This window comes from Cornus florida, unplaced genomic scaffold (genome assembly GCF_030987335.1).
Source record: "Cornus florida cultivar Cherokee Brave unplaced genomic scaffold, ASM3098733v1 CherokeeBrave_3.0.0_Hap2_Chr09, whole genome shotgun sequence".
Lineage (NCBI taxonomy): Eukaryota > Viridiplantae > Streptophyta > Magnoliopsida > Cornales > Cornaceae > Cornus > Cornus florida.
The window spans coordinates 94,717,513-94,733,669 of record NW_026775579.1 but is presented as its reverse complement, the minus strand read 5'-3'; the positions used below and the strand labels follow the sequence as shown (position 1 = coordinate 94,733,669).

The 16,157-nt window shown below is 35.3% G+C and overlaps 1 protein-coding gene across 1 annotated transcript; it reads left to right on the top strand.

Moving 5' to 3' along the window:
* Positions 1-2,531, top strand: LOC132273510 (probable pectinesterase 67). Its single transcript, XM_059774467.1, has 5 exons — positions 1-471; positions 983-1,145; positions 1,277-1,483; positions 1,695-1,942; positions 2,134-2,531. The coding sequence occupies exons 1-5, from the start codon at positions 182-184 to the stop codon at positions 2,285-2,287; spliced, it is 1,062 nt and encodes a 353-aa protein (XP_059630450.1). The 5' UTR covers positions 1-181; the 3' UTR covers positions 2,288-2,531.
* Positions 2,532-16,157: the final 13,626 nt, after the last annotated feature.

Genomic DNA, 16,157 nt, shown 5'->3' with positions numbered 1-16,157 from the left:
CCAACCACACAACAACCGTTGGAGGCCCTCTATTGTAGACAGGCCTTCCAATAACTAACTTCCCCTTGACCACTCAGTGACATAATTTCACCTTCCAAACAACCACCTTTCAAAATTGAAAAACTTTCCCTCTAAAAACACCTCCATCCCAATTCAACAAAGCTATTGCAATCCCCAAAACATGCCTTCGCCTTCTTGGCATTCTTCGTCGTCGACATTCAGTGGACCAAATTGTATTGCCTTTGCATTAGTTTTCGCTGCATCCGTCTCTGTCTTGAATGTTGTTCATGGCTTCTCTGCAAAACCAGTCATTGACTCTCCTCTCTTGACGCGTAAGATTGGCACTAATCGTACCATAATGGTTGATATCAATGGGAAAGGGAACTTCAAATCCGTCCAAGCAGCAATTGATTCTGTTCCTGAAGGGAATTCTAATTGGATTATCATCCATGTTAGGAAAGGGATTTACAGGTGATCTCTCCAAAACTCTATATATATATTATGAAATATTGCCGATGTTAGAGATGTTCAAGCTCTATAAGCTCTTGTGTTTGATAAAATGCTTCTGAGCCCATTCCTTCCACAAGCTACTTAATATAATTGGACATTAGACACCATATATGTGTTCATGAGTCTTTGTTTATACAAAATTCTTACTGTCTTTCCTAATAAGCTTGGGTCTTTGTTTGTACAAAATTCCTACTCTTTTCTAATATAATACATGTCTAGCAGTAGTACTAAAAGTCTCAAAAATACTGTCAAACTCTTGTAAGAAATACTCTAGTTTCTTCAAGTTACAATTCACTGTCTCCAACCTTATAAGTAGCTCAAGAATTCTAAGATAACAATTTTCCGACTTCATTTAGGTCTCTGCAAATTTTCACACACAGAAGTTTATGTATTGGGACCGAAAAAGTAAGGATATGCAAGTTGTCTACAGGGAGATTAATGACATGAAATGGTTTTGAATTCTGAATTGCAGAGAGAAAGTGCAGATCCCGGAGAACAAACCCTTTATATTCATGAGAGGGAATGGAAAAGGTAAAACAGCAATCGTGTGGTCCCAAAGCTCTACTAACAACACCGAGTCTGCCACTTTGAGAGCCGAAGCTTCAAACTTCATTGCCTTTGGTATTAGCTTTAAGGTTCATTCTTTCTATCTCTACATGTATTTCTAGTTGTGGATAGTCTAATTATTGGTACCTTTTATGAGAAAGAAATACGGAGTAAATTTTTTTCATCTAAATCATCGTAGTCATTACTGTGGTTTTTACAGAATGAGGCACCAACCGGGGTTGCTCATACCTCTCAAAATCAGTCAGTGGCAGCATTTGTGGGTGCAGACAAGGTTGCATTTTACCATTGTGCATTCTACAGCACCCACAACACTCTCTTTGATTATAAAGGCAGGCATTACTATGACACTTGTTACATTCAAGGCTCTATTGACTTCATATTTGGTCGTGGACACTCCATCTTCCATGTGAGCGCTTATCGTATTCAAACTAGAATTGCATTTCAGAATATCACATCTATACCATTTTAAAGGGACAGAAAGTGGCTTCACCACAAGTATAGCACAGAAAGTTAAAATCTATTAATAACCCAAATAAGAATGGGGATGTAACAACACAAGAACCACACATGCATCTAGCGTTGCCAGTGTCTTATGGGACATTTATCTGTGGTTGCAGAGTTGTGAGATCTTTGTAATTGCAGACAGAAGGGTGAAGATTCGTGGGTCGGTAACAGCCCATCATAGGGAGAATGCAAACGAAGACAGTGGATTTGTGTTTATTAAAGGGAAGGTGTATGGTGTTGGTGATGTGTATTTAGGTAGAGCTAAAGGTGCCTATTCCAGGGTAGTTTTTGCAAACACCTATATCTCCAAGACCATTACACCACAAGGATGGACTAATTGGAGCTACTCCGGCAACACAGAGTAAGAAAACTCGAAATTCATTCTTAATATTATATTTTTTTTCTTTTTCTTGAATTTTTCAAATATGGATTTCAAGATTTCACTTGGTCAGATTTACTAATATGGTGATGAACATCCTTAAAGATTGGTTTGAAGGCCAAGGTATATATTTCAACCTTTTCTAACATCAAAAATTTTGTGAACTGAGACAGAAATCTATACCAAGCAGAATACAAGTGTCATGGACCGGGAGCTGATTCCAAAGATCGCGTGCATTGGTCAAAACAACTCAGTGACGAAGAAGTTGCTCCTTTTCTGTCTATAGACTTCATCAATGGCAAGGCATGGCTTCTGGCATGGCTATGATCAAAGTTCAACACCAGTGAAGAATCGATGCCAGTGGGTAATCCAATAATTTAAGTCTTCTAAAAATCTGATTAACTAACATTAATATACAGTCTGTAACCATATGATAGAATGAAGCTTGGTTGATTTAATCATTTAAGTCTAATAAAAGCCTGATAAACTAACATTAATTTGCAGTCTGTAACCATATGATAATATAGAGCTTTAGTTAGATAAACTTTCAGTTACTAAGCTACTTGTACATGTGTCCAATTCAAGTACAATGAAATTTAAAATCTCTTCTCAATTCAACCATTAGCCATAGCTGCTGTTGTGTTTTTCTTTTTCTCTTTTAGGATTTCATAATGACATTTGTTTTCTCTCACATAAATAAATAAATAAATAAATAAAAAGTAGAAATAAATAAATAAAAGAGGTTGAGAAAATAGGTGGCAGTTAATTATGTATGAGACACCATGGTAGTATGATGAAAATTTTCCAATCTTGTAACAGATTCATTTGAACACCAAACGTAATGCACTATTATGAGTCTTCTTGAACATTGATATGTTTCTTCTAGTCTCCCTTGGTCTTTTGGTTGCAGTGACAATCATCTTCTCAAGTGGCTTTGCATGCTTGATTAAATATTTTACTAGTTCAATTTCGCTTTCAACATCCGTTATCTCAAGTTTCGCTACCTTCAGCTGACGAATAAATGCAAGATTCAGAGATTCCCAATAGTGTATGTCGAAGATTGACTGAAACAAGAAAAACAACTGTGTTAAAAAACAAAGAAAATTTTAAAAAAAAGAGCAGAAAAACAATTGATTAATATAGTGTGTCCGCCACATTACTTGAACACTGTCACGGAGTTCTCTGTCACGGAGTTCTCTATAGCACTTCATTGTCAGTGTCTTTAGATTAGGCAATCTTGTAAGAAAGTAGGCCAGTGCAAGGACTTTGTAATCCTTTATACACAAATCTTGTATATTCAAGTTCTGTACATTATGGAACAGAGGTAGTTGAAAGTCTTGTACAAAAATCAGCTACAATAGCACAGCAACACAAGTCAGATGCGAACAATAGTTAGCATATTAGAGCAAATACAACTGATGCTACAGAAAACAATGGGCATTTGCCCCTCCTCAAACGAAGGTTGAGTATTTGAGTTGTGCTAGGGATGGCAACAGACAGGTTTGGGGCAAGGGACCCCAACCCCATCCTCGTTCTCATTTAGCATAGCTCCTATGTCCACCCAAAACTATTCATTAAATGAAGCGAAGCGAGGCGGGATGGAAAACGATGTTAAGATAGTATTGTAATTATATAATGAATCTAACAAAGATAAATAACAAAACAATTCCACGCCGATAAGAACAAGTTTCAAATTCTCAATTAGAACTTGATATTTAATATTATTGTCTAAACATCATAATAATACATAAATTCTCAAATCATAATATTTATACAAAATGATATCTAGTTATTGGAATATGATAACCTAGAGTATGCTTAATATAACAGGGTCAATCCTAACCCGCGTCCCACCCCCAAAAGCATTTTTTCACTCCCATAATCATTCTAAACAGTGTCAGGATAGGATTTGGTGTTTTGTGATCATCAAGGACGGCCTAGGAAATTGTGTGAGGGGGAGGTAATAGGGGAATTTTCTTATAATTTTGGAGGAGGGGGGAAGGCAATATTAAAATTTCATAGGTATATAATTCAAAAAAAGAAAAATCACAACTATATAACACTATAAATAAAATAAAATAAAATTTAATGGGGGCAATTGCTCCCTCTGCCTACACACTAGGTCCGTTCCTGTTTGTCATCCTCACATGCTAGAGGCCTCAAGCGGGACAAAACCATGAAGGTGTGCATTTGTTTGATCTTTAAAAGAAAAGAAAAAAAATACAAGTGATTGAACTTATAAGCATATAGTAAGATGTGGCGATCTTGTGGGCGGATGTGTGTGAGCGTGTGTAGGAGGCATCTGTAGGCTACCACATTGGACAAGCTACAAATGCATAATCTCACATCGTCTGGGAGTGAATGGGGCAAGTGCTATAAGTAGATTCAACACCCTTCTATGACACAATGCATTTTAAAGCTGTGCTAACCGTGAACTCACTAGAACTCCAAAGTTAAGCGTGTTTAACCTGGAATAGTACCAAGATGGGTGATCCTTGGAAAGTCTCTAGTCCGGCAGAGCCAAAAGTAAACAATATTGTGTCTAGCTAGGATGGGTCGTTACAAATGGTATCAAAGCCTGACCCAGCCAGAAATACCAGAGCCTGACCCAGCCCAGCAGGAAGTATGGCCAACGAGGACGTTGGGCCCAAAGGGAGTGATTGTGGCGACATTGTGGACGGGGTGTGTGTGAACGTGTGCATGTGACACCAATAGACTACCACACTGGACAAGATACAGGTGCACAATTCCAAATAGCATGCAAGAGAATTGAAAAAATAAAAAATAAACAAACAATGACAAGAAGAGAAATAGCATTCAGGCAGGCAGCTAGTGCCTGATCGGTACCTCCATAACCTTGCCGCTTAGTTGTACGGATTTGGCTTGGCTGACAATCTGTAAAAGCCCAACCAAGCAATTCCTAGGAAGATCCCTAGGAAGATTTTTTAATTCTCTATCATAACTGTACCGTGAAGTGAAAATTTTGACACTTTGTAGGCACATGAATTTCACTTGGAAACAATAATCTGTAGGATAAAAAATGAAACCTTCACACTTGAAATTTTGAAGTTTTGGAGCAAACATTGTAAATGACATGCTTACGGGTTCATGGTGGGATGAGTTTGGATAGGACCAGTATACAGAAAAGTCATGGAGTCCCGGGGCATACACTTTGAGAGAGCGAAGAGAAGTGCTCATTCTAACAGTCAAACATTCAAGTGATGTAGTGTTGATGTTGAGAGTGTTACAACCAGCAAATCCATCATCAATATTCAACACTTCGAGTGAAGGGAAGAGAGATGAAACCCAATTCTCAGGCAATTCCATATCAACTTGGACTTTTGGAATTGACAAAACCTGAATTGAACTGAAAGGCTTATAAGAAGTACAAAAGTTGGAGGGTAGTTTGAGAAAACCAACGTCTTGAACTCCATCACGAAGTATTTTCAATTTGAACACTCTTAAGGATTTGCAATTGAAGATGCATGGTGGGAGCTGAAATTCAACTTCTTGATTTTTTGTTGTGAAAGTAAGATCAAATTCTTCCACATTACACTTGACTGCATTGCGAATCCATGTGTCAAAACGTAGTTGTTGTGACAGCTTTTCATCGTGGATAAACCACATACAAAAACATCGAATCTTCGTCCCATCTCGAAGAAAAAGATATCTCTCAATCCAATTATTGAAGCATTGACGGCTCCATATGCTTTTATATGGTTTGGAATCGAAGTGCAAGTCAGGGACTGATAAACAGAGATGTCTAAATCTTTTCGAAATCAGGCTGGTTCGAGCCAAATATTTAATGGGAAGGAAGGAGAGAATTTCACGAATAAGGTCATCATCTAAACCCTCCATGATCAGTACCATGAGAGACCTAGTGTGAGGCCATTAATATAAATTGTTTCCATTCCTAGTTGTAATCTGATTAACTTAATTTGTTTCTCTTTCTTTTTTTTCCGGTAATTCAGTGGCTTAACTTCATAGTTCTAATTCTATAATAAAAGGAAATAAGCTTTTAGAGGTGTAACTTTATTTTATATATATATATATATATATATATATATATATATATCTCTTTCGGACTTTTTTTAATTAGGGTTAGACCTTTGCCTCTGAAACTTTATTAACTAACCGTCGACTCTAATGCTATGTTCGGTAGGAAGGAAAGAAGATGGGTGAAAGGAAAATAGGAAGAAAGGAACAAATTTCTTTCATTCCATAGAGATGATGATATAAGGAAAGAAAAATAATAGAGAGGAAGGATGAGTCCTCCTTCACAAATTTTTATTCACTCAAAAATAGGCAAAAAATAGAAAATAAGACAATTGAGCCTATTATAAAAGTTTTAAATTACTACATCACCCTTAATAAATATTTAATAAATCCCATAAATAAAGTAGTAATAGGTTTAATGGTAAAAATAACTTAAAATTTTATATTTCCTTTTATCCCACCGATCAAATTAAATTGTAGGTTTTTTCATTCTCTTCTATCCAACCGAACAAAAATAGGGAAACACTATCTTCCCTAGGGATGTCTCCGTCATCCCTTCTTCTCTCCCTACTATTTAATTTTTTTTTTTTACTTCCTACCGAACAGAACATAAAAGTTTAAGTTATTAGAGAAGGTCTTTAATATTTATATCATTCAACACTAGGGTTTCTCTTTCCTAATTGGCTTCCAACTTTCTTTCTTTTTTTATTTTTGGTAATTCATTGGCTTCCAAGTTCCAACTTCACAATTTTTAATTCTATTCCACCTAATTAAAAAATAAAAATAAAAAAGTTCAATGGAACCTAAGAAGCACCCGTGTCCTAAATTTTGAATATTTTATTTTTTGGTTGGACACGTTTTTTTAAGGGAGCACATTATACACTAAATACATATTTACATAATAATGTATATATACATATAAATTAGTGTTTATGGAGTACGTATAGAGAGAGACACACATGTGGATATATATAAAGAGATTGATAATTTTGAAATGAGGTAAATTAATAAATTACACATATAGAATATAATAATGAAATAACTTGAAAAAAAAAATTAAGAAAACATATAAAGTATACAAGGTAAGAAGATATTTTAGGGGGCAATTTTATACATTTTCAAAAAATATATACATATTATAAGAAAATATATATAGAAAAATAGGGAAAGGAAAAATAAATCCTTGCAATAATCTACTCTCTATTTTCAGAAAGTAAAATTGTTACACTTCAATCAAATCCTTTACATTTTTACTCTTTCTTCTATTTATAGAAGTTTATCCTTACCCTAATAATTCCTTGGATCTTTTTAAACTCTGAAATAATATGGGCTTAGTCCTTCTTCAATGGGCTCATCCTTCGATTGGGTCGATCTCTAAGTCAAAATGGGCCTCTCACGAGAAAGAATAGGCTGGGAAGTTGCCGGGCCTCCTCCTTAATTTGTGGGCCAGGCTGGACTTGGCCCAGTGAGATTTTATGCCCCCTCATCTGCCCCCTTTAACGTCTCTCTCATTCCTGTGGACCTTTGAAAGTGTGGAATTTAATATCTACTCGAGTTATGCTAAACATGTTGTATATGCAAGAAACTCAAGAGGGCTTGTGGATCAATGGCAAAGCCAAGAAGGATCCTATACATAAAGATGAATTCTTGAAGCTCAAAAAGGCATTGAAGATAAAGATGCAGACATCAACCCAAAACATAAAGAAAATGATGGATCAAAGAATTGGGTAGATTAGTCTTGGGTGAGTGTTAGCTTAAATTGTAAAATTATTTTTGAAACAACTTCATTTGAAAGCTCATTTATTGACTTGTAGACTATAGGATCATGCATATCATTCATATCATCTTTAAACCATTAGCAATAAAATTATACACAAAATTGATATATGAAGTTTTTGGTAAAAATGAGTTAGTTCAAGCTCTCATAAGTTTTAAAAGAATTCAATACGTGAGCTACAAATATTAGGACCATGTGTCTCAATCATATCATTTGAATTGCTTTATAGGATTAGTATAAGACTTTGAACGTAATTATTTTAATATTGATAACAGACACTTGATAATAGGCCACGAAATTATTTGTTCAATTCTAAGACCATAATTACCATGAGTTGGTTTAAGACTCAAGCACCTAATGCACTTGATGAACACCATAATTACCATGAGTTGGTATCATCTTATAATTGGATGAATTTTTGTTAAATTTTTTTTAATATAGGATTTCATTATGTCATTTGTTTTCTCTCATAAAAAAAAAAAAAAAGGTACAAATAAATAAATAAAAGAGGTTGAGAAAATAGGTGGCAATTAATAATGTATGAGACACCATGGTAGTATGATCAAAATTTTCCAATCTTGTAACAGAATCATTTTAACACCAAATGTAATGCTCGATTATGAGTCTTCTTGAACATTGATATCTTCCTTCTAGTCTGCCTTGGTTTTCTGGTTGATACAGTGACAATCATCTCCTCTAGTGCTCCTGCGTGCTTGATTAAATATTTTACCAGTTCAATTTCGCTTTCAACATCCGTTATCTCGAGTTTCGCTGTCTTCAGCTGATGAATAAATGCAAGATTTTGAGATTCCCAATAGTGTACGTCGAATATTGGCTGAAACAAGAAAAACAACAGTGTTAAAAAACAAAAAACAAAAAAATATTAAGAAAAGAGCAGAAAAACTATTGATTAATATAGTGTGTCCGCCATATTACTTGAACACTGTCACTGTGCGCCTTATAGCAATTCATTGTCAGTGCCTTTAGATTAGGCAATCTAGTAAGAAAGGAGGCCAGTGCAGGGACTCTGTAATCCTTTAAACTCAAATCTTGTATATCCAAGTTTTGTACATTATCCAACAGAGGTGGTTGAAACTCTTGTTCAAAAATCTCCTACAATAGCACAGCAACACAAGTCAGGTATGAACGATTGTTAGCTTATTAGAGCAAATACAACTGATGCTAGTTTCCGATGGGCCCCCTCTTCAAAGGGAGGTTGAGTATTCAAATTGTATTAGTAGGGATGGTCAGGGGTCACCCATCCTGATACTACTCCAGGTTAAGCACGCTTAATTCCGGAGTTCTGGTAGATTCACGGTCATCACGGCTTTAAAACGCGTAATACTTGCCTCATCCATACCCAAGCGATATGATATTATGCACCTGTAACTTGCCCAGTGTGATAACCTACTAATGCCACCTGCACACACTCAAACACACCCACCCACAAGATCGCCACAGCAACAGACTGATTTGGGGCAAGGGACCTAACCCCATTCTTGTTCCCGTTTAACATAGTTTCTATGTTCGCCCAAAACCATTTAGTAAACGGAGCGGAGCGGGGTAGGGTGGGAACGAGATTAGGATAGTACTTTTGGAATTATACTTCGAATCTAACGAAGATAAATAACGAAACAATTTCTTTTATATTATGCGGATAAGAACAAGTTTCAAATTCTCAATTAGAACTTGATATTTAATATTATTGTAAAAACATCACATAATAATAAATAGATTCTCAAATAAGAATATTTATATAAAAGGATATCTAGTTATTGGAATATGTTAACCTAGAGCATGTTTGATATAACCCTAATATTTTTTAATATAAAATAAATTAGAAGGGTAAAATTATAATTTATCAGCATAAACAAAACTAGATGACCTTTCCTTCTCTGCCACAATAAGGGTTTTCAATCCTAACCCATCCCCACCCCAAAACCATTTATTCACTCCCATAATCATTCTAAATAAGGTGAAACAGGGTGGGAAGGAATGTTTTGTCATCCTTTCCTGCTAGAGGGTTCGAACTTGCTAGGGACAATATTAAGAAGGCGTGCATTTGCTTATAAGTGATGGAACTTATAAGCATATAATTAAGATATGCTAAATGAGAAACATATAATTGTTCAAACAAAAAGTAGGGAATTGAAAGAAATAAAAAATAAAAAAACAATGACAAAAGAGTAAAAAGAAGAGAAATGGCATGCAGGCAGGCTGCTCGTGCCTGATTAGTACCTTCATAAACTTGCCGCTTAGTTGTACGGATTTGGTTTGGATGACAATCTGAAAAAGCCCAACCAAGCAATTCCTAGGAATCTTCCTTGGACGGTTTTTTAATTCTTTAGTATAAATGTAGTGTGAAGGTAAAATTTTGACACTTCGTAGGCACGTGAAATTCACTTGGAAACAATAATTTGTGGGACAAAAAATGAAACCTTCACACTTGAAATTTTTGAGTTTTGGAGCAAACATTGTAAATGACAAGTTTTTGGGGTGGGAGGAGGATGGATAGCACCAGTTTACAGACAAGTCATGGAGTCCCGGAGCAAACACTTTGAGAGAGTGAAGAGAAGTGCTCATTCTAACACTAAAACATTCAAGTGATGTAGCGTTGATGTTGAGATTGTTACAACCAGCAAATCCATCCTCAATATTCAACACTTTGAGCGAAGGGAAGAGAGATGAAACCCAATTCTCAGGCAATTCCATATCAACTTGGACTCTTGGAATTGACAAAACCTGAATTGAATCGAAAGGCTTATAAGAAGTACAAAAGTTAGAGGGTAGTTTGAGAAGACCAACACCTTGAATTCCATCACGAACTATTTTCAATTTGAACACTCTTAAGGATTTGCAACTGAAGATGCATAGCGGGAGCTGAAATTCAAATTGTTGTTTTGTTGAGAAAGTAAGATCAAATTCTTCCACATCACACTTGACTGCATTGCGAATCCATGTGTCGAAACGAAATTGTTGTGACAGTTTTGCATCATCGCAAAACCAGTTGATGCAAAAACGTCGAATCTTTGCGCCATCACGAAGAAAAATATATCTCTCAATCCAATTACTGAGGTATTGCCGACTCCATATTGTTTTATATGGTTTGGAATCGATGTGCAAGTCGGGGACTGATAAACAGAGAGATCTAAATTTTTTCGAGAGGAGGCAGATTTGAGCAATGTCTTTGATGGGAAGGAAGGAGATAATTTTATGAATAAGGTGAGCTTCTAAACCCTCCATGATCAGTACCATGAGAAACCAAATTAATATAAACTAGTTTCCATTCCTTGTTGGCTTCTAATTAACTTTGTTTCTCTTTCCTTTTTTCGGTAATTCATTGGCTTCCAACTTCATAGTTTCTAGTTCTATCCTGACCCCACAACCTAATAAAAGCAAAAAGTTCACTAGAACCTATTTTTGAACTGAAGATGGTGAGAAATCTAGTCATAGGCCATTAATGGGAGTTGTTGTTATATGGTAGTAAACAGTTTCTCATTCCTAATTGCTTCCAACTCGCTTTCCTTTTTTATTTTTTATTTTTTATTTATTTTTGGTAATCCATTGGCTTCCAACCTATGAAGCACGGACACTCCTCCCAGGGGTTCCGTATCAGTGTCGAACATTTTTCGGACACCGACACTCGTGTCCGAGGCTCGGACACGTGTCCGACACTTCTGTGAAGTGTCCAAATATTATTTTTTATTGGACACGCGTGTCCGAGGCTCGGACACGCGGTTCAACACTTCTGTGAGTCAAAATTTGTTTTCTCTCACTCCTCTCTCAGTCTCTCATCTTCTTCAATTATCTCTCTACATGAACAAGATATATATATATATATATATATATATATATATATATATATATAAGTTACATGAACAAGATTTAGTGAAAGACTGAAAGTATATATGTTTATTCACATACATATTTAGTTCATTATAGTTATGTCTCTTCTGCACATCTTCGTTTGGAATTTGGATCAACTTTATTTTTCATTTATTTTCTATTTTGTCTTGTCTATATTTTTCTTATAACAGAGATGAAATTATTGAAATTGATTCCACTCTTTGTTGTTATTTTATTTATCTGTACAAGATTCTAGTAATTATATTTTGAATATATATATATATATATATATATATATATATAATTTTATAGGCGTATCCCTGCCGTGTCCGTGTCTTATTTTTTTGAAATTTGTCGTGTCACCGTATCCGTGTCGTGCCGTGCCCGTATCCCGTATCCGTGTCCGTGCTTCATAGCTTCCAACCTATAATTTCTAATTCTATTCCACCTAATTAAAAAATAAAAATAAAAAATCGATAAAAACAATTTTTTATTTTATTATTATTATAATTTTTTTTTCCAATTAGGGCTTGAGAAATGGAATGTATTTATATTCAAACTCTCACGCCCCGAATCCCGTGACTCGGGTGGCGAAGAAAAAAAAAAAAGAAAGGCAAATAAATAGAATAAATAAATAATTAGGTTCACTTGAGTAAATAAATAATAAGTAAATAAAAATAAAAATAATAATATTACTATTAATTAATTAATTAAGTGAATATCATTTAGTCGACAATACAGTATGTTTGCTTTAGGTAGCCTAAAATAGACACATATGGTGGCAGGTGGACTAGCTTGGTCGTTGTCAACACGGTAGTGGATTAAACTTTTAAACCACAACATGGCATTAACTAATGATACTAAAATGAATATATATATATATGACAATAATTCAATTTATGGCAGCGGTCTCATAATCTAACATGTATAACAACAATAAGTGACCTCACTGAGAAAATCAATTCTTGGACTTATTTTGAATATACATGGACATGCGCATATACTAATCATAGTTTCATTGAAAATAATAATAATAATAATAATAATAATAATATTTTTATAAAAATAAATAATAGCATGATTAATTAATCATTTATATTAAACTATCCAAATAAACCCACATGTACACAACTTAAACAATAATTGTTCAATCCCACTATATAAGTCATGGCCTCATTACAATTCATAAGGTGAGAAATAATGTTAAGGGATTACATGAGTAAAGATAAGAAAGAAAATTCCATAAGAACTCCAAAAGATAGATGGGTGAGTTCCTACGTCATTTCCCTCCTCCAAAAGAATATTACAAGCATATCATCAAATATAATATCCAAAATACACCATGTGTCAAAATACAAGTCCAAAAGTAAGCTACACAATGGATGTCACAATTATCACAAGTAGCTCAAAAATGTTGTCAAGATCCCAATCAAGGTAGGGATGAGGAACCTCCTCTTAGGCAATACATTTTCCTGAAAAATATAAGAATCAACGGGGTGAGCAACGAATTGCTCCGTAGGAATATCTCATGAATATAAACTAGGTTTCTCAAAATTTTACAAACATTATATAGCCATACAATACAAGGAACATGCTCCCTAACGTCTAGTCTCAAGGGAAAACCTAAATAGGATCATCCTAGTCTAGTATGAACAATATTAATTCATTCATCAAAACAAGCATAAATGATATAGTGTAATGTACATAAATTCACAAGTTAGAATAATACATAAATGCCAACTTGGAAATAAAAATCGAAATCAAGTAATGAGATAACTCGAAACACACCCACACTCCCGGTTATATAGCCATGTTATGTGCCTAAATAAAAATAGTTATTTTAGGATTACTAGTCCGCCAAAAACTAACCGATTGGCCAATATAAAGTGAGAAAACTCATGTTTCACCCGCGAGCGCCAAGCCCTCGCATTCTCAAAGTAACAACTCCCGAGTATCTCCCAAAATCAACAAATAAGTCCACAAAATAATTCATATACCATGATATGCCCAAATTACACTTCATATATGCACATAAATTATAATAATCACACAATCCATGTCCTATGGTCCAAATTACTATAATGGCATACTCTTTGATGTAATGTCAACAAATTTGGTATTTTAAAGTCATGTGATTTCATGTTGTTATTATATCAAATTTCAAGTATGTAAAAGTTTAATGTCGTTATAAAAATGTACATATTCAAAGTTAACCATTATAAGATAATAAATACATAAAAATCCATGAACAACCACAACATATAAGACACTTTAATTACAAGTAATTGTACACACTAAAATCTAACACTTTAATAAACATTAATAATATAAAAAATGGAACAAATAATATGTTACATATGAAAATTAACATAAAAACTCAATAAAACATTATGGACATGCAATTAAATCATTATATAAGCTCTCTAATCCAACCCACACACACAAGTATATGCATAATTCACACAGTGGTCATAAAATTCCAAGAACTCATAGGTTATAAGCACAATACACCCCTACCTCAAGCTAGGAGCAAACCCTAACTACTTCAAAGGAAAAATGTGCTCCAAATCCGAAATTGATTGAGGGTTTTGATCCACTCGTAGTCCCCGTCAATTTCCCTTCTATGGCAAACTCAAAATCTCAAATGTTGGAGGTGCAATGGTTGAAGTAAAATGAAAAAGAAAAGAATGGGAGAGAGAAGAGAAAGTGTCAGTGGAGTGGAAGAATGAGAAGGTTTTGGCCTATCATACATTTTCTCTCTATACAAACACACATATACATGTCACACACATCCTCATCCACACATATCTCACCCACTAGTCAACCTAGGCCCTACAACATAACAAAATGAAATTAAAAAAATATATATATAAAATTAAAAAAAAAAAAAAAATAGAAGATAAGACTTGATCATCACACAAACGTTGATAATGTATGACTTAAGAATTAAGTGTATCTATATCGCATCTATATAGATATTCATGTCAGATGTGGGGGCACAATATACTGACTCATCCGAGCCGTACGTACACAACACATACCCGTGCGTGCACAATATGTACGGCTCGGTTGAACCCGGTGCATGGTACGCCGTACACACCTGTAGGTGCAAAATTTCGCTCAACCAATAATGATTGAGAAAAATAGAACAACACACTCAAAAAATAATAAGAATAAATAAGAACAGTGTATAGAGAAACGTAGAATTGCTTGATCCCTTTATTGGAGGTCTTAGCCTCTATTTATAGACAAAAGATTGTAAAATTATGGTAGGACTCGCGTTGCTTACCCTCCAATTCTTTCTATATAAACATTCTTTACTAATAGAGTTCTTTCCATTATCTAATTTTCCATACATAGAACTTGCCTTGTACAGAACTTCCTATCTCAGAATTTTCCTTCTACAGTAAATCCTTCAACTAGTAGGACTTGTGCATTCTTGAATAACTGGGCTGAACATATTTTGATCCGGCTAGGCTTGAGTAACGGACCGGATGTTAAATATTAACAAGTTGGGCTGATGACCTCTTGATTCGGCCTTGATGGAAGTTGGAGGACAAATAACAATGGTCTTGGGCTGTAAATACCCTCAATTTGGGCTTGAGCCTGATGGGCCTTATATGTCCTTGGAATGTAGATATGTGTAGTGGTGACGTGTGCGCTTTTTATTGGAGGGAGTTTTTTTCCCTCCACACTTTACCCCAAATTTCATTTTTAATTGAGTGACGGCTCCTATTAAAGAGGGAATTGAAACCGATTTTTTACTTTGCTTCAGAAACGGTTCGAGGTCTTTCATTATTACTCCGTCATACAAGATTTTGCAAGAGTTACATTCGTCCTTGCTGCACTTCTGCGTTCTTCATTCCATCGCTTTGTCAGGTTAGTTTCGCATCTTTCTCTTCAATCTTTCATTATGAGTACTTCATCTACTCCCGAACGTATAGATATTGGGGATTCTGAATCCACACCTTCACCTTCCCCCGTTCGCATTAGGGCTCCCCCTCCTAGGGTTTCTACAGATCGTCTTTCGTTGAATCCATTAGGTACTTCCCCCCTTCCAGTCGAGACATCCACCTCAGGCTTTGATTATGTTCTTACTCATGAAGAGAGGAAAGCAATCATCTCTATTCGCCGCATCAAGTTCTCTATTGCTTCGGTAATGGAAGAATTTGATATTCCTGAGGGAGTAGAAATTGCAGAATATCCCGAGGGTGCCGATTTTACCTCCGGCGAGGGAATTGAGGAGAATGAATTGCTTCTTTCAGTAGGGCATCTTAACGCCCTCCGATTCCCTCTTCATCCCTTCTATCATTTAGTTTTCAACAATCTAGGTCTTGCCCCCCTTCAGGTAAATCCTAATTTCTTTCGTATCCTTTTGGCACTGTTGGTGCGCCGGAAATTAGAGGCTCTGGATTTGACCCTTGCCGACCTTCTACTTACTTACAATATATCTAAGCATGGGACCGAGCCTGGTCGCTTCTTTTTTACCTCTCCCCTTCATCAGAGGATATGCACGAACCTTCCTTCATCCGAAAAGAAATGGAAAGAAATGATGGTTATAGTTAAAGGAAAATGGTT

Excerpts from the sequence above, each read along its gene's own strand:
- LOC132273510 (XM_059774467.1), top strand. The coding sequence starts at position 182 with ATGCCTTCGCCTTCTTGGCATTCTTCGTCGTCGACATTCAGTGGACCA. Across the intron at positions 472-982 it reads GTTAGGAAAGGGATTTACAG|AGAGAAAGTGCAGATCCCGG; the intron begins GTGATCTCTCCA and ends TCTGAATTGCAG. Across the intron at positions 1,484-1,694 it reads GTGGACACTCCATCTTCCAT|AGTTGTGAGATCTTTGTAAT; the intron begins GTGAGCGCTTAT and ends CTGTGGTTGCAG.